This window comes from Salvelinus alpinus, chromosome 19 (assembly GCF_045679555.1).
Source record: "Salvelinus alpinus chromosome 19, SLU_Salpinus.1, whole genome shotgun sequence".
Taxonomy (NCBI): Eukaryota; Metazoa; Chordata; class Actinopteri; order Salmoniformes; family Salmonidae; genus Salvelinus; species Salvelinus alpinus.
Window position 1 is genome coordinate 23,330,243 of NC_092104.1, and position 26,969 is coordinate 23,357,211.

Here is a 26,969-nt window from a genome sequence, read left to right on the forward strand (position 1 = left end):
GCTTGCAAGCCGAAGAACACCATCCCAACCGTGAAGCACGAGGGTGGCAGCATCATGTTGTGGGGGTGCTTTGCTGCAGGAGGGACTGGTGCACTTCACAAAATAGATGGCATCATGAGGTAGGAAAATTGTGTGGATATATTGAAGCAACATCTCAAGACATCAGTCAGGAAGTTAAAGCTTGGTCGCAAATGAATCTTCCAAATGGACAATGACCCCAAGCATACTTCCAAAGTTGTGGCAAAATGGCATAAGGACAACAATGTCAAGGTATTGGAGTGGCCATCAAAGCCCTGACCTCAATCCTATAGAAAATGTGTGGGCAGAACTGAAAAAGTATGTGCGAGCAAGGAGGCCTACAAACCTGACTCAGTTACACCAGCTCTTTCAGGAGGACTGGGCCAAATTCACCCAACTTATTGTGGGAAGCTTGTGGAAGGCTACCTGAAACGTTTGACCCAAGTTAAACAATTTAAAGGCAATGCTGCCAAATACTAATTGAGTGTATGTAAACTTCTGACCCAATGGGAATGTGGTGAAAGAAATAAAAGCTGAAAAATAACTCTACTATTATTCTGACATTGCATTCTTAAAATAAAGTGGTGATCCTAACTGACCTAAGACAGGGAATGTTTACTAGGATTAAATGTCAGGAATTGTGAAAAACTTGAGTTTAAATTGAGTTTAAATGTATTTGGCTAAGACGTATGTAAACTTTCAACTGTACACACACAGACACACACAGAGTAGTTGCAGGCACTGGTAATGCAAGAGCAGCCATTTTGCAAAGTGAAGAACATCAATCCATGACAAAGCATTTCATGAACCACACACAGTGAACGAACAACAAGAATAACAAAACAAACATTTCAAAAGTGACACAAAAACAGGGGTGCATAGAACATTTAAGGCAGGCCCCATTTGAAAAGGTTAAAAGTTACACAAGGACAAGACACTGAGGGAGGGATCCGGGGACCACTTGCGTACCTTTGGCCTCCGCGGCCTCAGCGGCAGCTATGTCAATGTGGGTAGTGGTGAGAAGGAGAAAAGTGAGTCATCAATGCAGAGACCAAATAACATCAATAACAGAACAGACAGAGCGAACCAACCAGGAAAACAGGTTATACTTCCAGAGCAACAGCACCATTCAAATACACCTCAAACCGTTTTTAGTGTGATGAGAGTCTGCCTCCCTAATGACAATGTATTATATTAGGATTAGGAGCACCCACAAGGCTCTGGTCAACAGCAGGCCACTATAGGGAACAGTGTCATTTAGGCTCTGGTCAACAGCAGGCCACTATAGGGAACAGTGTCATTTAGGCTCTGGTCAACAGCAGGCCACTATAGGGAACAGTGTCATTTAGGACAGTACCAGAGTGAGAGCGGCCTGCAGGAGATCTAGGATGCTAGCTGCTGTTAAAGGGTCATGAGGGCTTAAATGTGGATGGACAGATTTGGGGGGGAGGGGGTTCTGAGCAGTGAGCACGCACAAGCGTCTTTTATTGGGCTATTCTGGATCTTGTTATGGGAACAATCCAATGACGAAGTCTGCTGGGCGGAGAAGGGAACGGATCTCCTTGCTACATCTCTCTTAATGAAGTGTGTTATGGCTCAGTTCTCAAAGGAACACGTGTGATGACAGATGACAACTGTGGCGAGATGACAGCTTTAATCTTTCTATTCAACTTGTTCTTAATGAGGTGCTCTGTTACTGGTGTCACTCTGAATAACACATGGTGAATCTAGCTCTGAGACCATAACAGAGCGCTGAATACAGTAGCTAAAGTAAGGCATTTCCCCCTTTAGTTTTCAAAGAGCACTGGCACTGCAGTCAAAACGGCTCAGCATTTCCCTAAACGTCACCAGAGCACTGTCAGGTAGCAGTGAACACAAACAGGGATGTAATGACCCAGGACACACAACCAATCCAGGGTTTTAACTTGGCCAGTCAGCCTAGCCTCCTCGATGTTAAAGCCTTGGTCAGGCTGGAGGGGCGAAAGACACAGGGTGTGTCCCAATTACTAATAGGGGTCTGGTCATAAATAGTGCACTCGATTGTGAATAGGATGGCATTTGGGGCGCAGCCTGAGACAGACAATGGCATTCTGGTAAAGGTCACGTCATGTGGTTTCTCTCTGAGTGCTCACAGCTTTGTGGCGACGTTCAGTACACCTCCGCCTCGCTTGGGAGACCAGCCCCCAACATGCCCTTCTCTCCTTCCTGCTGACAGGCCTGGTGTGTGTATTTCCCCCGCTGGCTGGGCTGGTTGACCTTTAGATCAGGGCTACGGCCACTTCAGTGACAGGCGGCTCTGAGCCGACCCCCCGGACACCCGCCCACAGTCCCCCCTCTACCCCACGGGGACGGCTGGCTTGATACAGAGCCCCAGACAGACGAAGGTTGTGTCCCAAATCACAACATCTTCCCTTTATAGTGACCAGTGTGGCCCATAGTAGCCCAGTGAGCTAGGGGAGTGAGGGCAGCAATCTAACATGATGTTCATCTAATGTACATTAACAAAGGCCGGGTGTAGGCTTCAGCGACTGTGATGGTTTCCACATCTCCACTGCATCATGGAAAAAGGAAAGCAGAAGAGCCGGGTCTATTATGTTTTTTTCCCAAAGTGAACTTATTCATGTCAAAATGCAAAACATTGAGTGAAGCGTACATCCTTCGGTTTACTGTGGCAAGGCTGTGTCGTTAGTGCAGGTTAAAAACAGCATGGCACCCCAGGGCCCTCTGAGGGTAGGGCATGGGGAACGGGTGGAGCTGGGGGTACAAGAGAGAGAGGAGGACAGAGACAGCAAGGTGAGGGTAGACAGGGGAGGGTGAAAGGAACACTTACCAGTCTGCAAGGTCTGTTTGCCGCCTGATAACACTCCTAGAGGCAGCGACCCGGTCGGGGTAAGTCCTTTGAGTGTCAGCACACTCTCACTCTCCTCCCTGAAGAGCGGGAGAGAAAGGAGAAGAGACACCTTAGATATCTAACAAAGTTTTCAATAACTACATATGTTAAAACACTCCTCTGTAGCATCCAATGACATCCCTGTATATGGGCCACTAATAGTCCTACATACAGAAACAGTAATAGACCTCCATATAGAACATGTGTGAATTCTAGGATCTCTGTGCTGATCTGCATCTCCCTTTCCCCATTGCATTTGTGTGGCAGGCTAATGTCATTACACAGCCTCACCACGGTGCTGTGTCGTGACTCACTATTGCCTGCTCATTAAACCTCTGAGAAGCAGCACTGTGTTTTCAAACATTACTTCATTAGGCACTTAACTGACTTCAGTCATGTCATGAACTACACTCAAGTCTAAACTAAAAATAGACTTCAGTCTACTCCCAACCTCAAGGTCTTGAGACTTTGGGTGCGTCTGAAATGGCAACCTATTCCCTAAAGTGTACTACTTATAGCCAAAGCCCTAGGGCCCTGGTCAAAACTAGTGCACTATACAGGGAAGAGGGTGCAATTTGGGACACAATATATGCTGTCTGGTGTGATTCTGAGAGAGAGAGAGAACTTCTCACCTGAGAACAGAGAAGACTCTGGCCATCTTCCCAATGGCTCGGATCTTATTCCGGATCACCTCTTTGCGTACCGCTGGGATTCCACCGTCTTCTCATAAAATACAAGAAAAAAAAATCCTAAGCTGGAGATAGGAGATTTCGGAGATTTCATATTGCATTGTAATGGTTTCTACCATTTGACATACGCCGAGTCTACAAAACAACACATTAGTCCATGCCCCAACGAATTGAGGCTGTTCTGAGGGCAAAAGGGGGTGCAACTAAATATTAGGAAGGTGTTCCTAATGTTCTGTACACTCAGTGTAGTCTGACATTATCATAGGGAAGAGGAAAGGACAGTGGGGAAAATTAAGGGAGCCAAAGGAAGAAGCAGAGTGGAGAGGACAAAATGGGGAGGGGAGAGAAGTAGAGCTCTGTCAGATCTCCAGCGAGTCCTGAGATCTCCGAGCTGAACTCCACGCATGAGAGACTGTTTCTGACTGAGCTATGATGACGTGGTTCTACATCTGCATTGCTTGCTGTTTTAGGCTGGGTTTCTGTATAGCACTTTGACATTGACTGATGTAAAAAGGGCTTTATGAATACATTTGATTGATAAAACCAGCTACCAGCTTTACTTAGCACTCCAGCGATAACGTGGAGGTGTGTGTGTGTGTGTGTGTGTGTGTGTGTGTGTGTGCCTCTGTCATAGAGTTGGCGTTGAAGTGCCTTTTTAAAAACAGAAGGGCAGCTTTGCTTTTAATTGTATGATAGGTCTGATCACCGACAACGATGAGACAGCCTATAGGGAGGAGGTCAGAGACCTGGCCGTGTGGTGCCAAGACAACAACAACCTCTCCCTCAACGTGATCAAGATAAAGGAGACGATTGTGGACTACAGTAATAAGAGGACCAAGCACGCCCCCATTCTCATCGAAGGGGATGCAGTGGAGCAGGTTGAGAACTTCAAGTTCCTTGGTGTCCACATCACCAACAAGGTCCAAGCACACCAAAAGTCATGAAGAGGGCATGACAAAACCTATTCCCCTTCAGGAGACTGAAGAGATTTGGCATGGGTCCTCAGATCCTCAAAAAGGTTCTACAGCTGCACCATCGAGAGCATCCTGACTGGTTGCATCACTGCCTGGTATGGCAACTGCTCAGACTCCGACTGCAAGGCACTACAGAGGGTAGGGGCCAAGCTTCCTGCCATCCAGGACCTCTGTACCAGATGGTGTCAGAGGAAGGCCCTAAACTGAAAAAGACTCCAGCCACCCTAGTCAGACTGTTCTTTCTGCTACCGAACGGCAAGCTGTACCAGAGTGCCAAGTCTAGGTCCAAGAGGCTTCTAAACAGCTTCTACCCCCAAGCCATAGGACTCCTGAACACCGAATCAAATGGCTACCCAAACTATTTGCATTGCCTGCTCCCCCCCCCCCTTCCCCTTTACACCACTGCTACTCTCTGTTGTGATCATCTATGCATAGTTACTTTAATAACGCTACCTACAGCTGAAGTCAGAAGTTTACATACACCTTAGCCAAATACATTAAACTCAGTTTCACAATTCCTGTCATTTAAACCTAGTAAAAATTCCATCTAGGTCAGTTAGGATCACCACCTTATTTTAAAAATGTGAAATGTCAGAATAATAGTAGAGAGAATGATTTAGTTCAGCTTTTATTTCTTTCATCACATTCCCAGTGGGTAGGAAGTTTACATACACTCAATAAGTATTTGGTAGCATTGCCTTTAAATTGTTTAACTTGGGTCAAACGTTTCAGGCAGCCTTCCACAAGCTTCCCACAATGAGTTGGGTGAATTTTGGCCCATTTCTCCTGAAAGAGCTGGTGTAACTGAGTCAGGTTTGTAGGCCTCCTTGCTCACACACTCTTTTTCAGTTCTGCCCACACATTTTCTATAGGATTGAGGTCAGGGCTTTGTGATGGCCACTCCAATACCATGACCTTGTTGTCCTTATGCCATTTTGCCACAACTTTGGAAGTATGCTTGGGGTCATTGTCCATTTGCGACCAAGCTTTAACTTCCTGACTGATGTCTTGAGATGTTGCTTCAATATATCCACATAATTTTTCATCCTTATGATGCAATCTATTTTGTGAAGTGCACCAGTCCCTCCTGCAGGAAAGCACCCCCACAACATGATGCTGCCACCACCGTGCTTCATGGTTGGGATGGTGTTCTTTGGCTTGCAAGCCTCCACCTTTTTCCTCCAAACATAAAGATGATCATTATGGCCAAACAGTTCTATTTTTGTTTCATCAGACCAGAGGACATTTCTCCAAAAAGTACAATCTTTGTCCCCATGTGCAGTTGCAAACCGTAGTTTGGCTTTTCTATGGCGGTTTTGGAGCAGTGGCTTCTTCCTTGCTGAGCGGCCTTTCAGGTTATGTCAATATAGAACTCGTTTTACTGTGGATATAGATACTTTTGTACCCGTTTCCTCCAGCATCTTCACAGGGTCCTTTGCTGTTGTTCTGGGATTGATTTGCACTCTTCGCACCAAAGTACGTATATCTCTAGGAGACAGAACGCGTCTCCTTCCTGAGCGGTATGACGGCTGCGTGGTCCCATGGTGTTTATATTTGCCTACTGTTGATGAACGTGGTACCTTCGGGCGTTTGGCAATTGCTCCCAAGGATGAATCAGACTTGTGGAGGTCTACAATTGTTTTTCTGAGGTCTTGGCTGATTTCTTTTGATTTTCCCATGATGTCAAGCAAAGAGGCACTGAGTTTGAAGGTATGCCTTGAAATACATCTACAGGTACACCTCCAAATGACTCAAATGATGTCAATTAGCATATCAGAAGCTTCTAAAGCCGTGACATAATTTTCTGGAATTTAGTCAACTTAGTGCATGTAAACTTCTGACCCACTGGAATTGTCCTAACCGACTTGCCAAAACTATAGTTTGTTAACAAGAAATTTGTGGAGTGGTTGAAAAAACGAGTTTATGACTCCCACCTAAGTGTATGTAAACTTCTGACTTCAACTGTACATATTACCTCAACTAACCGGTGCCCCCACACATTGTACCGGTACCCCCCTGTATATCTGTATTTAGTCTCGCTATTATTATTTTACTGCTGCTCCTTAATTAATTACTTGTTACTTTTATTTCTTATTCTTATCTATTTTTTAAAACTGCATTGTTGGTTCGGGGCACTTAAGTAAGCATTTCACTCTAAGGTCTACACCTGTTGTATTCAGCACATGTGACTAATAAAATGTGATATCCAAGGTGTGCGTTTTGCAACCTGTGGACCAGCGAGGGTGAAATCCTGGCTGTGCCTCTTACCTTCACACAGGTCGTCTCCTTCCGACATGAGTTCATCATCAGAGCAGATGTTCAGCACGTTCACCAGCATCTCTGTCACTGTTGGGAGGGGAGAGACGGCAGCACCACAGCTCAGGTTAGCACCACCACCAAAACACTCTTTGCTGCATCTTTTTGGGTGCAGACCTATTACACTAGAATGTGCCAATGCTCCTTTCTGGCATTCTACTCCACATTCTTAACTCTGAAACACAGTTTGGACGGGGACCACATGCATACCTTTCTCTCCAACAAAGGGCAGAGACCACGTGAAGACGTCCATAAAGTTGGGCAGCCAGTAGGGGTGGGGGGAGCAGTTGAACTGCCGAATGTTCATCACATTGTTCTCATACTTTAATACAGCAGCTGGAAGTCGGAGCAAGAACAAAATAATGATACACTTAGCCATTCTGACATACAGAAAATGTAGCACTGGCAAAAGTAGCACTTATAACACATTGGCAAATTGTCATATTTTGGAGACAGAAGAGGGAAATGCCAATCCCAGCTAGTAAACATAACAGCCATATAAAGACTATGCATAAAACACCCACACACTGTCTTGATATAAGGAGTACACAAACCTTTGTTGTTGTACACATCTAGGTAATTTGGTGCTGAGAAGATTGTAATTAATGAAGGAAAGCCTGTAGTCTGGCTTTTTCTGTACATCCGATACCTGGGATGAGACAATTATTTTAGTTTGACAGCACAATAGTGAAGAGAGCCAAAAATAAATATTGCTATTTTTGGTAACGTTAAGTGACCAAAAACAGTGAAACTTACCCTGCATCCTGTGCTTCGTGTGCTCTTATTACCGACAACAAGTTATTATTTATCAAAAAGTCACATACAGCCGGGTAACTGCAAGGCAAGACAGAGAGAAAAAAAACTATTAGAACAGCGAGTGGAATTAAATCTGGACCTCAGAGTCAGTCTGACAACCATGCAACGTGACAGATTCTTTGAGTAAAACCATTCGAAGCATTCTCTAGCGGTTCTTTACTTTTGGAAATACATTTTGTGTATTACCCTCTGGCCTGGGAGGTAGGCAGGGTTTAATTAACTAGTGAGGCCAAAGTAGAGCAGAGGCAAGGCAGTGGTATTTATGAGCTCTGATAGCTGATCCAAATGCAGTCAAGAGAACAGGAGTTCACAGCTACGGCCAGCAAGGAGACTTGGTGTGAGTCTTAAATGGCACCCTATTCCTTATATAGTGCACTACTTTTGACCAGGGCCCTATAGGGAATAGGGTGCCATTAGAGACAGATCTCGATGTGGCTGCTGGACTGGCTTTTACACACAATATATTATTGTGGGGCATGCATGGTGTCCGAGCTGTGTGCTAGTAGTTTAAACAGTCAGCTCAGTACATTCAGTTGGTCAACATTTCTTACAAAAACAAGTAGCGATGAAGTCAATCTCCTCCACTTTGAGCCATGAGAGATTGACATGCATATTATTCATGTTAGCTCTCTGTGAACATTTAAGGGTCAGCAGTGCTGCCCTGTTCTGAGCCAATTGTAATTTTCAGAAGTCCCTCTTTGTGGCACCTGACCACAACTGAACAGAAGTCCAGGTGCGACAAACTAGGGCCTGTAGGACCTGCCTTGTTGATAGTGTTGTTAAAAAGTCAGAGCAGCGCTTTATTATGGACAGACTTCTCCCCATCTTAGCTACTGTTGTATTATCATGTTTTTGACCATGACAGTTTACAATCCAGGGTTACTCCAAGCAGTTTAGGTCACCTCAACCTGCTCAATTTCCACATTATTTAATATAACATTTTGTTGAGGTTTAGGGATTAGTGAATGATTTGTCCAAAATACAATGCTTAGTTTTTTGGGGTTATATTTAGGACTAACTTATTCCTTGCCACCCATTCTGAAACTAATTGCAGCTCTTTGTTAAGTGTTGCAGTGATTTCACTCGCTGTAGTAGCTGATGTGTATAGTGTTGAGGCCTCCGCATACAGACAACACTGGCTTTACTCAAGCATGTCATTAATAAAGATTGAAAAAAGTAAGGGGCCTAGACAGCTGTCCTGGGGAATTCCTGATTCTACCTGGATTATGCTTGAGAGGCGTCCATTAAAGAACACCCTCTGTGTTCTGTTAGACAGGTAACTCTTTATCCACAATATAGCAGGGGATGTAAAGCCATAACACATATGCATTTACAGAAGGAGATTATGATTGATAATGTCAAAAGCTGTACTAAAGTCAGGCAAAACAGCTCCCACAATATTTTTATCAATTTCTGACAGCCAATCAGTCATTTGTGTAAGTGCCATGCTTGCTGAATGTCCTTCCCTATAAGCATGTTGAAAGTCTGAATAATTTTTACAATAAAATAGCATTGTATCTGGTCAAATCATTTTTTCCTAAAGTTTACTAAGGGTTGGTAACAGGCTGATTGGTCGGCTATTCGAACCAGTAAAGGGGGCTTTACTATTCTAGGGTAGTATAATTACTTTTGCTTCCCTCCAGGCCTAAGGGAACACTTTCTAGTACGCTTAAATTGAAGATATGGCAAATAGGAGTGGCAATATTGTCCGCTATTATCCTCAGTAATTTTTAATCTGTTGTCAGACATCGGTGGGTTGTCATTGTTGATAGACAATTTTCTCACCTCTTCCACACTTTACAGAATTAAAAAAAATATATATATTTTTAAATTAAACCTTTATTTAACTAGGCAAGTCAGTTAAGAACAAATTCTTATTTACAATGACAGCCTACACGGGCCAAACCCAGACGACACTGGGCCAATTGTGCACCGCCCTATGGGACTCCCAATCATGGCCGGTTGTGATACAGCCTGGAATTTAACCATTTCAAATCAGTTATACTTGGATGTGTAGTGTCAGCATTTGTTGTATCATGTAGACCTATCCCTGGATACTCAGAGGATATGGAAACTATTCAAGTGGCAAACAGTATTATTTGATTTCATTGGCCAGTATTATTGAATATAATATTTATTTTATCCATCTGAAACTGGACACGTATTGTGCTCTACTAGTACCGTACCTGAAAAAGTAGGAGCAGCCTCGCACTGAGTTGTGGTTGAAGTGTTCTGCTGTCTTTTCACTGCCGTAGTCCTCTCCTGGGTCAGCCCAGATCAGGTCACACATAGGGCCGAAAGCTGGAGGCTCCTTAAACCTGTCTAACTGTGGAGCGCGTGCGCGCGCACACACACACACACACACACACACACACAGCACCGTGAGTCACAGAAAGTTGATCGATCACAGATTAAAATCAACCAAATGTATCCACACTTGGTTTTGTAGTCAAACGTGGACTCAAACACCACTTTCTCATCAGGTGCCAGGTGAACTTACTTTCCTAATGTCGTCTAGGCAGTTGATTTCTGGGGAGAGACCGCCGTGTACACACAGGAACTGTTGGTTGAGAAGAGCAGCTAGGGGCAGGCAGTCAAAGGCCTCCATGCAGGCATCATACACGCGCTCAGAGTACTTAATCTTACCTAAATATGGAACAGGTGAGACAACTTCACAATTGCTTTCAGAGAGAAACTACTAGCGCTATTTAAACACTTGATAAGACAGTACCACATTCAATTGTCACTGAGGTCAAACTAACCGTGTTTTCATGCCAAAATAACTTAGTAGGAAGTAGAGTCAATTAGCTACAGCCTAGTATTTGAGGGTTTCATTGTTTTGTTTGTCAGCCTTTAGTAGCAACAGCATACATGTAGTGGCGGCACATACTTCACACTGGCCATTTGGGACTAGTAACCTACATATGTTCAACCACTATCTTAACAGTTACTGGCTACACCGCAGCGGATGTTGTGTCTTCCTGGATAATTGCTTAAGCTTCTTTACTTCAGATGCTGGTGAACTTTCATCAGTGTAACTTGTCTTGCACAACACTTACCACAGGTCAGATTAACTGACTGACTGTTGAGGAAGTGAAGTCCATATAAGGCGAGAGAACGGCAGTGTTTCTTATTAGGCCAGTAAATTAGGAGCAGTTAGTTCGGCCTAACAACAAACGTCCCTTCCTCTCTCATTAACTAGTCCAGAAAATACCCTAAATGAAAATGCTTAGTACTGGACAGGGGCCACTATCATTGAGAATTCAAGGAAAGCAAGATAATCAGTGAGTACCATGATTGAGAGAGAGAAGCATTCAAACTATTCTAAAGTAGCGAAGGGAGAGAGAACCACACCGCACTCCATTTGACCTTCAGCGTTTGAAATCAGTTTATATGGAACTCATGTTTCCTGTCATGGTTAAAATGTTCAGAGGCCTGTACAGGGAATTCATCAGTCTTGCACTAGCCTTACACTAACCCAAAGGCTGAATGACAAACCAGAACAAGTCTTTGAAATACTAAGGCCTTTGGCTATAGCCCATCTAATTGAATCTACTGTTAAAGATTTTGGCGATCAAGTGAAAGCCATTCATCTGCCCAAGTAGGGCTGGGCGAAATATTGAATTAATTAGAACGTATGTTTTTGTGCGATATTTCAAAACGCCTATCGCAAGAATCGAGGTTTGTTATTTTTATGAGCGTTTGTCCGCTTGTTCTCATGTTGTATTTTTGGTCTCGTCTCCTTCGCTCTTCTGAGAGTCTCTTCATTTACACCAGATTTTTGTATAGAATGACAAGATGCAAGTCTCAGTTTTAGCAAGAGTGAAACCTCTCGCTTCGCCACTTACTCTACAGTTTACACACACATCAAGAGCCCCCTTCCCCTGCCTCTCACAGCAACAAAGTTGAGAGGTTCCATCTTCCTCTTTCACAAGCGGTTTCAACTTGCTATTTGCATCTGAGGTTTGGTCCAACAGAGTCGGTCATATGGACACCAAAACACATTGAGACATTATTTTACTGTAAGAGAGATATTAAAAAAGGCTATCGTTAGAAAAGTTGTCTCAACTACTCAAATTGTGCGTAGAGCAGACACTACTAAAACAAGAGTATCAATGCATATTGACTCTGGAAAATTAATGCTCTGTTTGTCGTGTGCGCTACTGGGGTACCACGTCCCGCTAGCAGCATTTTAGGCAAAGACTGTCATGCTACCTGTCTAGTTTGTTTTATGCTTATTGCACATTTATAAAACACAATTATATAAGGAATTAGCAACTTGTTCATTCTGAGAAATAAGTTAAGCCACTTGATTTCAACATCTGAACAAAGTGGACAGTCTAACATGCTTTTCAACCAGTTGGAGACAGAAGGGTGTGTTCGTAACAATTCAACCTTGTTAGCTAGCAAATAGATCCAGGTTGGCTACACTTGAAATACAAAGATTAGCTGGCTAATCACTAGCACGTGGGCTTGCGAGATTGTTGATGAGGCCTGAGTTCATTTTCTACAGCCTAATTCCTGCTTCAAGAAGTGAGTCATTATTAGTGAATGTGCATTATGCATGGTTCTACTTAAATTTGCATTTTTCACAGAGATACTTGAAAGCTAGATGAGTGATTGCAGAAAAAAACAAACAAGTTCAACTACTTTGATAAAATTCAATTATTAGTGGGTCGTATGGTTGTGGAAGGCTTATTTAGCCTAGGTAAAACTTCAAGCCCTGAATTAACTTGATGATTGCTGACTGTTTGAAATGCAGTGTAATTGACCTTTAAATTGTACAACACTTAAATTGTGAAAATCGGCCATAAGTTTGAAAACAAATCTAGATATAATTTTCAGGCCATATTGCCTAGCTCTATGCCGAAGGATCCCATAGCTAAACTGTTGTCAGTCACATGAGCTTCTGGCTGACTTCCAGAGAGGAGAGCTAATAACCAACTGGTCAAAAACTGGTTGACGCAACGTTGCTTCAATGTAATGCCAGGATTTCACCCTCGCTGGTCCACAGGTTGCAAAACGCACACCTTGGATATCACATTTTATTAGTCACATGTGCTGAATACAACAGGTGTAGACCTTAGAGTGAAATGCCCTGAAGAGCCCCGAACCATCATATTACATGTTTTATTTAAAGTGCATTTAAAGTTTGATTTAGTCCTATTTTTTTATTTAGATTTTTGGTTAAGATGAATCCAACATATCAATTGTTAATTTGTAGATAAACTTTAATTAAAGCCAGACTAAGTCAGCGGCACAGACGGAACTATTCAAGTAGAAGATAAATCTCCTTCAAAATGCTGATATTTGGTTGTGTTAAGGCATGGGTGGCTCACACACACACACACACAAGGATTTTTCTTAATTTTTTTACATTGTAGAATAATAGTGAAGATATCAAAACTACGAAATAACACATGGAATCATTTAGTAACCAAAAACAGTGGTAAATCAAAATATATTTTACATTTGAGATTCTTCAAAGTATCCACCCTTTGCCTTGATGACAGCTTTGCACACTAGGCATTCTCTCAACCAGCTTCATGAGGTAGTCACCTGGAATACATTTCAATTAACAGGTGTGCTTTGTTAAGTTCATTTGTGGAATTTAATTCCTTCTTAATGCGTTTGAGCCAATCAATTGTGTTGTGACAAGGTAAGGGTGGTATACAGAAGATAGCCCTATTTGGTAAAAGACCAAGTCCATATTATGGCAAGACCAGCTCAAATAAGCAAAGAGAAACGACAGTCCATCATTACTTTAAGACATGAAGGTTAGTCAATACGGAAAATGTCAAGAACTTGAACGTTTTTTCAAATGCAGTCACAAAAACCATCAAGCTCTATGATGAAACTGGCTCATGAGGACTGCCACAGGAAAGGAAGATCCAGAGTTACCTCTGCTGCAGAGGATAGGTTCATTAAAGTTGACAGCCTCAGAAATTGCAGGCCAAATAAATGCTTCAGAGTTCAAGTAACAGACATCTCAACATAAACTGTTCAGAGGAGACTGCGTGAATCAGGCCTTCATGGTCAAATTGCTGCAAAGAAACCACTAAAGGACACCAATAAGAAGAGACTTGCTTGGGCCAAGAAACACGAGCAATGGTCATTAGATCAGTGGAAATTTGTCCTTTGGTCTGGAGTCCAAATGGGAGATTTTTGGTTCCAAACGCCATGTCTTTGTGAGATGCAGAGTAGGTGAACGGATGATCTCTGTAAGTGTAGTTCCCACCGTGAAGCATGGAGGATGTGGTGTGATGGTGCTTTTCTGGTGACACTGTCTGTGATTTATTTAGAATTCAAGGCACACTTAACCAGCATCTGGTTTGAGCTTAATGGGACTATAATTTATTTTTCAACAGGACCTCCAGGCTGTGTAAGGGCTATTTGACCAAGGAAGAGAGTGATGGAGTGCTGCATCAGATGACCTGGCCTCCACAATCACCCAACCTCAACCCAATTGAGATGGTTTGGGATGAGTTGGACCACAGAGTGAAGGAAAAGCAACCAAAAAGTGCTCAGCATATGTGGGAACTCCTTCAATATTGGAAAAGCATTCCAGGTGAAGCTGGTTAAGAGACTGCCAAGCATGTGCAAAGCTGTCATCAAGGCAAAGGGTGGCTATTTGAAGAATCTGAAATATTAAAAACATTTTGATTTGTTTAACACTTTTTTGGTGTGTTATGATTCCATGTGTGTCATTTCATACTTTTGATATCTTCACTATTATTCTACTACGTAGAAAATAGTAAAAATAAAGAAAAACCCTTGAATGAGTAGATTTGTCCAAATGTTTGACTGGTACTCTTTCTTTATGAGCTGGATTGCTGGTCTTTGCAATTACATTATCTTCGTTTGCGCTTGTTTAGCATATTTAGCCAGCAGCCTCCATGGAAATTCGCTAATTTTGTTAGCATTCTGGTAATAGACACCAAATGGGCTTTTATTGCTTTTCTTGGTGCCACCTTCTGTAATAAACTAGTAATACCGTAAATCCAACGTGAGAAGGACGGTATGACGATATGAAAATCTGGATACAGCCCAACCCTAGTTGCATTGATAACCAAACAATTCAATATAATTTTTGAAGTACAATAAATTGCCTATTAAGTACACTTGCACCATGTACTTTTAATGTAATGTTAACTGCAATCAAGGTAATTTGGTTCTGCTATTCGATGAATCACAGTGATAACATTAATCTGTTGTATAAATAAACAAAATATCTGACATTGTATTCTAATTTCCTGTGCTTTTAAATAGTTGCACAAAAAAAATTGATAACACATCGGAAATTCACACTTTTGGCTGTCTTTTTGAGTGTGTGAACATAGGTTCTCTCATTGATCAACTTCAACCAAATATTACCCAATTATCCACGTTGAAATGATGTGGTGTGCCCAGTGTGATGGTCCAGGGTGGATCAGTGTTGCCGTAGCAACCAGACCAGGCTTCAGAAACAAAAACACTGGGACTGAGTTTGGGAAACCCTGCCCTATTCCACTATAGGTAATATGATGCAATTTGGGACGCACACTGTCTTAGACCGGTCACCCATCGCTTCTCAAAATGCCTGAGGAACATACAGGTACACACTCACGTGGCATTCCAGGTCATCTTTTTCAGAGGATAAGATCTCACAACACCTGGAGAAATGTTTTAACGACCCAGGAACCATATTACTAGACATTTTCAGACCGTTTGTTTTACTTTCATCCTGAAGAGAAGGGCAACACGGATCAGTCATGCAAACTGCCTCCGCCTGCCTGGCGCTGCTCAACTAGTTTAAATGCATGCTTATGAGTGCTTCATTATAAACAAATTAGACAAGCATCTTTCTTTCCAATGGGTGTTTGCCAATTAAATGCTATTTTCCAATGTTGTGGCTGTCTTTCCTGTCCTGTTTGCCAAAGTGGGGTTTGTTTCTTTGCCGATATTTGCATACTATTGCCTCACACCTGTGCTGCCACTTGAATGCAACGTCACCCACACACACACCTACCTAACTCCTCTATAAACACATTGTGGGTGTGTCAGCTCTGTGTTTAACTGTCTGAATAAGAACATGGCTGGCTGCTCTTCATGCCTCTGTAGCTCACTTTCTGTCTGTACCTTGAATAGGAGAAATGTTCTCTATGCATGGATAAAGACATCTGAATGATGAGACGTTACATCTGGTGACTGACTGACAGGCTTCCTGATCCTGGTGTCTGTCTATCACTGAACGGTTGCCAAGCTCATCAGCCACAAATACAACTGCACTAAGAGCAGCAATAGGCATCAAAGCTAGGGGGAAGAAGGTCCACTTTAAGCATGTACTTTAGGCTCCATCTGTTTGCAGAGCAGAGCCAGGTCTGCTACTCTAGGTTGGATAGGTCCTTTGATCCCTAAGTAGTACCCTACAGTGTTGCATCACATTAGGCTTGTCCTCATTGGTGTGACCTGCCATGCTGCAGTGACAGTACTTACATTCCTGTTTGAAGGTGAAGTACTCTGTGAGGTGCCGGCACTCGTGGTTCCCTCGCAGGAGGAAGAGTGTGGTCGGGTGATTGATCTTGAGTGACCAGAGGTACAGCACACACTGCAGAGGGAAGGAAGGAAAGACAGCGAGAGAGAGGGACAAGGCATGTAATTCAATAACACAAAGCCCGCATAGATCCTGAATGCCCTAAATGAATTACAAATCACTACAGTGGGGTTGGGTGGTATCCATGCAGTCATACCATTTCTGTACCATACCGGGGATATACGGTATTACCAAACGGGGCGCTATTTCTTTGAAGCACAAAACAATTTAGGCAACAGGGATCTTGATCCAGGAGGGGATTGAATGTCTCTGATGTAACCAAGAAGTTAGCAAACCAAATACATAGCTGGAGCCCTGAGCTAGATATCATTTATTTGACACATCTTAAATTTCTATATAGCTATAATTAACTTAACACAGCCCCCATAGCAATGTTATTGAGTTTAGTGGATAAATCATATGGTTAGAGAAAATAGCCTTAATGAAAAAAGCATTAATAAACAATGGCATTATTTTTTATTAACTCTGCAACGCTTTCAACTTTGGACTTTTTTCACAACTGCCACCAGTTTGACACCAAAACAATTACAAGACATATTGACATAGCTAGTAAAATACACAAGTGCGTAAGGGGTCGCGTTACACTTCAGAAATCTCAATTTTCAAAAAGCAGATCTCACCTGCGTTTTACATTGAAAATCAAGTGTTTACTTGCTTCAATAGAGTGATCAGGGGCGTGCAACTATAGTTTTCCTTCACAGAAAATACATTAGTGCAACATATATGGCTGAAAATCTATTCATTTTCATCAGATGACAACAGAAGTGGAATGCTATTTGGCTGGCAGCTACACAAGTAAATGAGCTTACAATGAAAAAGCAAGGTATTTTTTTGCAAAAATTATATTTCTAAAGTTGATCAAAGAAAGAATGTAGCCAGCTACATTTCAAACAGTTACACATGTAATGGAAGCTCAAAATGAGTGATACCGAACAGAAATTACAATAAGGAGCATTTTAGATCCGCATTTCCAAAACGCAGCAAGATATTTCTTATGGGTTCTTTTTTTCCTGTGTGAAAAACACAGAATTCTGCATTAACGCAACCCCTGGTGTAAAATATAAAGGGTATTTCATGTTGAAACACTCCTATTAAACACCAATGATATTCACTAAGTTGATGGGTTATATTCAGAATAATGTTTTACAGCTTTTATTATATTGTAAAATCTTGTTTTATATATTTAACATGTGATAAGGCCACACAAAGGGCCAGAGATAGACACCTGTGATAATCCGAAGTACCCCAAAAGGCCACTAGATGGCATTTGATAAATTCCATAAATTCCTTGAAAGTTACCAAACTCTGGTAGTTTACTGGTAAACCTTGAAAGTAACTTCCCTTTGCAACCCTAGTTAAAACATATGATCCAGCCAAATAAGATGCAGCCAAAGCCACCTCTTCAACTAACCAGATGGCCTGTGTCCACAGTACACAGAGAAGAAAAAAAACAGCGCATTGAAACTGACCTCCTCCGAAAAGCAACAATAGACAATTTTTTCTCTCCCCATTTAGGGCACTCATTGGGGGAGAAACACCGCCCTCCAGATTCAATCAAAATTAATTTATCCCCAGACACTCTTTGATGCTGGACCCAAATAGAGTCTAGTACGCATTTAATGTGCAACGACAATATGAAAAGCTGGCAGCATTTACAATCCAAATGAGACTGCTTCCCCTTCCACCCCCAGACAGACAGACAAGGTAGCAGCACTCAGTCTCCACTTGGCTTGCCACTTTCAGTCTCTCTCTCAGCCCCCAGTCCTCCTCTTCAGAATAAACATACAGCCAGGAACACAACCAGAGCCCTACATTAAGTCCTGAGAACAGGGTGCCGAGGTAACCAAGGCCAGCAGGTGTGCATTCATATGATACACCAATAACAGACAATGGAAGCGAGAGGTGTGGGGAGGGAGCATTACGCTACCCTTGAATCCTAATTTCTAGGACGGACAAAGTGTTACAGAGCTGAGATGGTAACCTGAGTGTCAGTCTTTGTGCCATCATGCCAAACATGGCTTGACAATGAAAGCAAAGTTGGCAAGAGCACAAACCAATCTGGGACCAGGCTAGGGGACTGGCTGACCATGGGGAAATGTTCAGGCCAGGGAGGGAGCCAGGGTGAAGAGGGGGGCAGTAGTCGATGAAAGGACCTCTAGTGTGAGTGAGGGGGTGGATGGTGGAGGCTGAAGGGACCAGGCGTTTAAATGAGGACAGCGCTCCTCCTGTGTTCTCACTCTCTTGCTCCCTCTTTCAGCCAGACTGTCTGTTGGAGCCTTGAGCTGAGCGGGGGAGGCAGACAAAGGCAGCAGAACAGCACATTGTGTGTCAGACATGAGTGGCTGCTACCTCCCTCGCCTCAACAGTCGACACACACTTCACCTCAGCTAGACGTGTGCTGCCTGGGGGGAGGGGAGGTCCATAGGTGAGAGCACTTTCCTGTATCAAAGAGGAAGAAAGGAGACCTAGAGGCAAAGAATAAAATGGATTGCTCACACACGCTCAATTTAGACCCCCGAGCAAATCGCCAGCCTGAAATGGTAATGCTACCTACTTTCTGTGAGAGGATAAAGTCAATCTTTCCGTTACCAAGGTAACTCCATTGAGATCCCCTTTCCTTGTATAGCCTATCCTCCTTTATGTGTGATTCCAGAGTGGCTCTGTGTGCTTGGCCATCATAAGGAACTGGAATACACAGGTTTCTGAGCCCAGCTCCGTTGAATCAAATCAATCTAGGTGTACAGAGGAGGCATTGGCTGGGGGATGTGGGGGATAGGGCCTAAGTGCCTGGCAGCTTCCATTCAGAGTTCCATTGGGAGGATTATACTGAGGTGGATGGAGATGAATTCAGTGGGGTAGATAGATCTCACATTGTACATCCCAAATGGCACCCTATTTTTTATTTTTTTTTACCTTTATTTAACTAGGCAAGTCCGTTAAGAACAAATTCTTATTTACAATGACAAATATTGACCAGAGCCCTATGAGCCCTGGTCAAAAGTAGCGCACTACATTAGGAAATAGCGTGACATTTTGGACGGTACCACCTATACATTAATTGAGCTGTGCGTCATTCCACTTTCGTCCACCCTTGGCCTTCGACCAACGGTAGATCTCATTACTGGCCTAGTTAACACACTGGTTTCATCTATGCAGCACAGCAAACACAGCTTCTCTCTGCCAGTCCTTCTAGGAGAGCAAGGCACTGACAGTACCCTCCTCCTTACCCCTACACTAAGGCACAGTAGATAATCATTACTAACCTATATATGATGTGTAACAGAGAGCACATGGAGTCATTTCATTAGTATTTATTAACCAGGATAGTCCATTGAGTAACCCTTGCCACTGGTTTCCAGGTTGTAAAGTGAGAATCAAGTGAACAATAAACACTGCATGCTTGACTACACACTAGCTAAGTGTTTCTGACATTTTGGAAGTGGAATGAACCTTGATTTGTACAAGCACATCCCTCCATTGTGCTTCCAGAGGTGTCACCTGCCTGGGTTATGAGGGGGAGGACAACATTTCAGCCAGAATAGTTCAATGCCCCAGGAGTCACCTGTCCGGAAAGCTCCCTCAGTGTTTGACTCTACCTGTCATTCCCTATTCTCTTTCACCGACACCTTTTCATCTATGACATTTCACCCACCGCCTCCCATCAAAAGACCTCCACAGCCACAGACGGAGCTGATCAATGCTTGGCCCAGTTAGCCGACCAGGCCCTATGGCCCTGTTGGCTATTCCATTTAACCCACTTACAGCCCTAGTTCAAAACCCAGCCAGCCCAGCTCTGTAGCCAGTGGACCAATCCACTCTGCTGAGTGGATCCAGGTTTCCACTCTGTCTGGTACCAATTTAGGGCTAAAATCATCCACACGCTGCTCTTCTCATTACTGGCTGTAAAATTCATTATTTAAATGCTCTCCATCTACGCAAAAGTGAAAATGCTTCCATCCACTTTACATGACACTGGCTCCTAGACTGAAATGTTCACTTCTCACTCACATTTCAAACTAAATCATGCAGTAACCATGATGACCATTCAGAAAGCACAGGAAAGCAGCAGACAGAACCCATTTGAGATGTCCATGATGACGACAATGACTGTTAAAGAAATCTCTCTCTCGGCTGTGTTTAAGGCAGTATGGTCTGAAGAGGGCTTGGCAGGGCCATCTCTGTGTGTCTAGCAGACATTATACAGAGACAGATGGCTGAGTGAGAGGCTGGCATGAAGGCAGCAAAGGGCCTTAGACTTAGTTAGCATGAGACAGCCAGTCTCCTCGCACAGAAAGACAGACACATAATCATCCCTACTTGGAAGAAAACAACTTAGGCTACACCATAGAAATAGAACCCAGGCTGTTTCTGTGGTCTACACACGTTCACCCAGATTAATCGAGCTGAAGTAGGGGACACTGACCCCAATTCACATGCTCTGCCTTGTGGGAAGCCACAGACTTATGACCATAAACCGAGATGGCAGCTAAAATTAAGGTTTTGACTATGTGATGTAACAAAAGACTTAGCCAACTTGGCTCTAAGCAACTTCAGACATGACATAATGCTTAGTGAGAGCAGAGCGGGTGTCCGTCCCTCCCTGGGCCTGAGAGAGAGCATCTCGTGCATTACGCTCATCTCAATATCTGCAATACTGCTCGTGGCAACATTTCACTGAGTCAACCTTTTAATTAAACATGGCACACCAGTCCAGCAGGGCCAGACAACCATTACAATGTTAAATGCCTCCGCCGCACTGCTCGCCTTCAAACTCAAGACAGGGAATTTCCTCCTGCTGCAGAATTTAAAATAGGGCCAATTGCTTTTGCCCTCATTTTGAGTGGTCTCGAATACTCACCAGGCAGTCTCCAACCCTGATCCCCCAATGACTCCCAGTATTTATTCACTCTTCCCCCTCCAACCAAATTTAGATTCTCCTTTTTCATTGGTAGACTTAAGGATAGAGGGAATTGGGGCAGTAGGGTAAACTCACTTCGATACTGAAGTAGCCTCGGTCTACGTAGTCTCCGAGGAAGAGATAGCGTGTGTTGCTGGGCAAGCCACCAACTTCAAACAGCTTCATTAGGTCAAAGAACTGTCCGTGGACATCTCCACACACTGAGGACAAACAAACAACACTGTTATGGAAGGAAACAGAATAGGTTATTATCCTCTAATACAGGAGAGGCACGGTGCTATATGACAATAGTTTGACAGTAATTTGAGAGAGTAGCCTCATTCAGTCTATGAAGAAGTAATCTATTGATGTAAAAATGTGAATTACAGGGAATAAATGTAGGTCTATATTAAATCAATGTTTTCCTCCATTATTTCTCTGTAATACAAAAACATATTGAATAACCCTGAAGGGAGTCAGAAGAAAAAGCCTCTAATAGAAAGATAAACGTGTAATTCAGAGTCCGGTGTCCCATTGTGACATAGGTACATGGTTCTGAGACCACCATCCGAGGGGGAAGCACAGGTCAAACGCGCACCTCTCCACAATTCCCAACCAACGCTGCTCCACATACTCTTCCTCTATTCATCTGGATGTGTTAACATTTGGAGAAATTGCCTGAGCCGTGCTGAGAATTTGAAAGGTATGAAAGTTAACGGTCCAATACTTTAACCTAGAACACTGCTGAGTGTACACGTTTTGGACTCTGATATGTGCTGAAGCTGGATCAGGACAGTAAGGACAGCTGTGTGAAACGGAGTTCAGAACTCTGGCCAGTAAAATGGGTCTACTCCACTCCAATACACCTTTTGCTAACAGATGCATTAAACAGTGGTGTGGCACCATGGCATACTGCCCAGCCCAGTGCTGTGTTTACTCTGGGCCTGGTTGGGCACTATTCCATGGCACTAACTGTCTGTCTGTCTGTCTAAAAGAGAGAGGTGCATGCATCATCCTCACTCAGCATGTCTAGGCCAGAGGAAGTAGTCTAGCCTGGTGGAACCAACCTGATCCCTGTGTTCTCACCATTCTACTTCACTTGATACGTGCAGTAAAACAGAATGGTAAATGGAGGAATCAGACTGGTTCCACCAGGCTACGAGAAGGCACTAATATGTGTACTATTCAAATCCATAGCACGTATATGATGTAACCTAAATCCATAAGACCTGGGGTTTAAAACTTGCTAAACCCGGATGTTGTTTTAGACAAATTCCAAAAGGTCAGGCTTCACAAGCTAAACACAACTAGACCTAATGACAGGCTAAACGTGACTATTTGCATAAGATCCGTTTGAAGTAAAGTTAGTGGAGGCCGGGTGACTGACAGCCATAGAAGCAGCAGGTAAGTTCCTCCTCAGATAAAGGGAGGGAATGTAGTCAACTATCTTTTTGCGTAAAACATTGAAAGGGTGCTTCAAGTCAACAGCCAGGCACATACAGTGTACAAAACATTAGGAACTTTCCATGCTCTTTCCATGACATAGACTGACCAGGTGAATCCAGATGAAATCTATGATCCCTTATTGATGTCACCTGTTAAATCGACTTCACTCAGTGTAGATGAAGGGGAGGAGACGGGTAAAAAAAAATATTTTTAAGCCTTGAGACATGGATTGTGTATGTGTGCAATTCAGGTCGCGTCTACACTTGACACTTGCATCCGACTTCTGTTATCAGAATACGAAGATCGCATTGAAAAGACAGGTCTAGACCCACAAAAGTCACTTCGTGGTCTGATTGTGTTCAGATCTGGCTGACCATTTCAGGTGGTCAGGGAGGCATTGTGTAGGGGCCTCCCGAGTGGCGCAGTGGTCTAAGGCAGTGCTAGCTGTGCCACTAGAGATTCTGGTTCAAATCCAGGCTCTGTCGCATCCGGCCGCAACCGAGAGAGGCATGGGGCGGCGCACAATTGGCCCAGCGTTGTCCGGGTTAGGAGAAGGTTTGGCCGGCAGGGATGTGCTTGTCCCATTTGCACTCTTGCGACTCCTGTGGCGGGCCGGGCGAAATGCACGCTGACACGGTCGCCAGGTGTTTCCTCCGACACATTGGTGGGGCTGTCTTCTGGGTTAAGCGGGCATCGTGTCAAGAAGCATTGCGGCTTGGCTGGGTTGTGTTTTGGAGGACACACGGCTCTAAACCGTCACCTCTCCCGATTCCATACGGGAGTTGCAGCGATGAGACAAGAATAACTACCAATTGGATAGCACGAAATTGGGGAGAAAAAGTGGTAAAAGTACAAATAAATAAAAGGGAGGCATTGTGTGCGGATTTCTCCTCAGTCTGGATGCAATAAGGCTACCGAAAGCGCATCAGCACTCCTCCCACAAGACTCCAGAAGACTTGTGTTTTGGGACCGAGAGGCATTATAACGTTGGAGGAAATACGTTCTAAGTGTGTGAGGAATGTGTTTGCTGGCCTCAAATGCTAGCCAGGTAGCTAAAATAAATTTAAAAAAAATAAAGTTATGCTAACCCGTTTTCAATCCCTTTAGCATTGATTGCTAGGTAGCTACAGAGGTTAGCTACTGCCATCAGTTGTGGTGTTTTCATATTTTGCCTATTCCACTGTTTGTAGAATGCCTATTGCACGGGAAAAGGGAATCCAGATACAATGTGGACACATTTAAATGTAGTTGTAGATGCATTACGCATTTGGAATTCCATGTTCAGAACTATATGATCAGAATCTTAAGGCTTCATGAACAGTAAAGTCTAGACACGCCTCAGAGGATGAATGGGCAAGACAAAAGATTTAAGTGCCTTTGAACGGGGTATGGTAGTAGGTGCCAGACGCAAAGGTTTGAGTGTGTCAAGAACTGCAAAGCTGCTGGGTTTTTCACACGCAACAGTTTCCCCATGTGTATCAAGAACGGTCCACCCCCTAAAGGACATCCAGCCAACTTGACAACTGTGGGAAGCATTGGAGTCAACATGGGCCAGCATCCCTGTTGAACTCGACACCTTGTAGCCCATGCCCCAATGAATTGAGGCTGTTCTGAGGGCAAAAGGGGGTGAAACTCAATATTAGGAAGGTGTTCCTAATGTTTTGTACACTCAGTGTACAGTAACAACAAAAAAGGTGACCAAGTTCCTTCTCTCCAACCTAATGTGCGTCTGTTTATGTCGAAGGTGTTGTGCAGTAGAAACATTTCTGTCTCAAACAGATCAATAAAGTACTCTACTTCTCTTACCTGTGATGGGTGCCTCTACCTCCAGCATGCATTTTTCCTGTCGCAGAATGTTGGCTCCGTCGTTGATGATCCGGAGGGCCACTTCCTCCTCCAGCCGGCCCTCCTTCACCAGGTGGGTTCGGAGGGTCTCTGGGTTGGGCTTGCCATCCTCAAACAGCTCCTTCATAGACAGACGCTGCTGTGGAGGGTATGGCACAGCTAGACAGGGGAACAGAGGGCCAAACAGGTATTATGGATGAGTACACTACTTTTGACCAGGGCTTTGGTCATAAGTAGTGTACTAAATAGGCTAAAGAATGCCATTTGGGATGGGACCCTGGTCAAAAGTAGTGCACTATAGGGAATAGTGTGCCATTTGGGATGCAACCCTAGATGCAAGGGGTTACATTTATATTCAATACCTAAATGAGTGCAGCAATCTACAATGCATTATGTCCACCATTAGTGTACTACAGATTGTTCATTTGTGCTGGCAAACCACATACAATCTAGGCTTTAAGTTAGCCTAGAGAAATAGAATGAGAACCCAGATCTTAGGCAATGAAACAATATTAAGCCATCCAGTAATAATTTGAAACAAACTGATGGGAAGTGTTTCCCCATCTGCCTACAGTGTCCACCCAGTCATTAATATACTAGTGAAGCAGACGGCAGCATCCCTGGTAGGCTAGTCAATCACTTTATCAAATGTCATTCCCACTGAGGTGTTATCAGGAGAGGTAGACATTTAGAGAGAGAGTGATGAAGTTATGGTCACAAGAGGACTCTGATGTAGAGGCTACGCTATAATAATGCAGCCATGCAAGGTCTCAGACGCCGAGCACCAATCCATCCCGGCTCACCTCACATGAACCGCCTAGCCTGGTCACTAATCTGTTCTACAGACTCACAATCCCTTACAGAGTGCAAAAGGTTTCCATGGAATAAGAAACTTGATAATGTTTTAGCTACTGGACTCTGTTGTCAAATGAAAAATAAATGTTCCTCTTTTTGTTCAGAAACTAGGCTAAATTGTGTAGCAAGTAGCTATGCAGGCAAGCAATTAGAAAATATGACAATTGTTGTTTTTAGTTGTAGGTTATAATATAGACTTGGTGTGGAATGGATGTGTTGGCAGTTGGATTACATGGGGCAACAACCTCCAATCGTTAAACAGGAAAGGACTGTTCCAATGCAAATCAGCAGACAGACCGATAGGATGAGGCATTTACTATCGGAATAATGAGGCAGGCCATATCCAGTTTGGCAGGTAGGGCCTAGCATTCCCTCTGTCCTGGTTTGAAAGATTAGGTAAATTGACCTATAACCTTTCACAGAGCCACACAGTAAATGTGTCTTCTACTACAAGAACACTTGTCTTTGTTTTCTAAAGAAGCCCAGCAATGACAAACTAATCAAACTGTCATTAAAAAAAACATCCATATCATGGTCACTTCAGATCACAGGTGTCAAACTCATTCCACGGTGGGCCAAGAGTCTGCGGGTTTTCGCTCCTCCCTTGTACTTGATTGATGAATATAAGGCACTACTTAGTAAAGAACATCCCTCATCTGGTTGTCTAGAGCTTAATTGAAAGGAAGAACCCAAAACCCCCAGACAATAGGACCTCAATGGAAAGAGTTCGATGCCTGAGAAGAAGGTACTCAGTCTCCACCATGGCTCTGCTTATAACACTGTATAGATCATCAAGGACGATCATGAAAGCGACATAAACCAAAGGCTGGAAAATGAGTGAGCTCTAATTAGCTTTTGTGTGGGTGTGTTTAATCAGCGCGATGGCACCTGACTCTGCAGAGGAACAGAGGTAGCCTAATGCATTATAACCTACTACCATTCATCTCAGGTTACCAGGAGGTTGACGCTGGTCTGGAGAGATGAGAGGGGAGGTTGACTTGTGTAATGTGTCAGCAGCAGAATCAATTGATAATATTATCTGTCTGAGACAAACACTTTGTCATGCTGAAACAAATGTCCATGCTTCTTTTCTTCACTAGCATCATTGAGTAGGGATGTTAACGTTAACAGTTAAATCGGTTAGCTGCCGGAAATACATTTGACAGGTCATGCTTATCAGTCTAAAGGTTCATTTGCATAATTTACAGGAATTAAATTGACACATGCATTTTTAGGTAGCCGCTATGTATCTTATTTAAATCACATGCGCACAGCATATAAAGTGTGTGAGGAGCGGAATATTACCTGTCGGACAGCGCAAAAGCTTCAGCTCCTGGAGTGAAGTGTTCTTATAAGCCAAATCATTGTGCAACAATTCTAAATGTAATCGAGAGTTTATGGCCACGATTAAAAAGAGGATTCCAGCTTTCTATGACAACATTTTTATTTCTCAACAACTAATTGAAAGGTGTCATCCATTAGAGTGCATAGGCAAAACGATAGGACTATAAGTGTGTCAGCACCTTGTAATCTAAACTGGAGACAGTATGCAATTTGAAAACATATAGCCTCCTTAATTGTTTGAAACCTGAGTGTCTTAGTTCATATTATGAGGCATGTCTTACCTTGC

General features: G+C 43.3%; 1 protein-coding gene across 5 annotated transcripts in view; it reads right to left on the reverse strand.

Annotated features, from left to right (window-relative positions):
* Positions 1–26,969, reverse strand: part of LOC139545152 (serine/threonine-protein phosphatase 2B catalytic subunit gamma isoform-like) — a 45,185-nt gene that overhangs the window by 8,218 nt on the left and 9,998 nt on the right. For 2 of the 5 annotated variants that reach the window (XM_071352597.1, XM_071352595.1), the window contains exons 2-13: positions 24,446–24,643; positions 21,290–21,414; positions 16,179–16,290; positions 10,204–10,349; positions 9,890–10,029; positions 7,644–7,721; positions 7,442–7,536; positions 7,098–7,223; positions 6,840–6,917; positions 3,541–3,631; positions 2,849–2,946; positions 988–1,014 (exon numbers count right to left, since the gene is read on the reverse strand). In XM_071352597.1, the coding sequence (XP_071208698.1) occupies positions 988–1,014; positions 2,849–2,946; positions 3,541–3,631; positions 6,840–6,917; positions 7,098–7,223; positions 7,442–7,536; positions 7,644–7,721; positions 9,890–10,029; positions 10,204–10,349; positions 16,179–16,290; positions 21,290–21,414; positions 24,446–24,643 (1,314 nt within the window). The remainder of the gene's footprint in view (positions 1–987; positions 1,015–2,848; positions 2,947–3,540; positions 3,632–6,839; positions 6,918–7,097; positions 7,224–7,441; positions 7,537–7,643; positions 7,722–9,889; positions 10,030–10,203; positions 10,350–16,178; positions 16,291–21,289; positions 21,415–24,445; positions 24,644–26,969) is intronic. The other 3 variants (XM_071352596.1, XM_071352600.1, XM_071352599.1) reach the window with 3 other exon arrangements.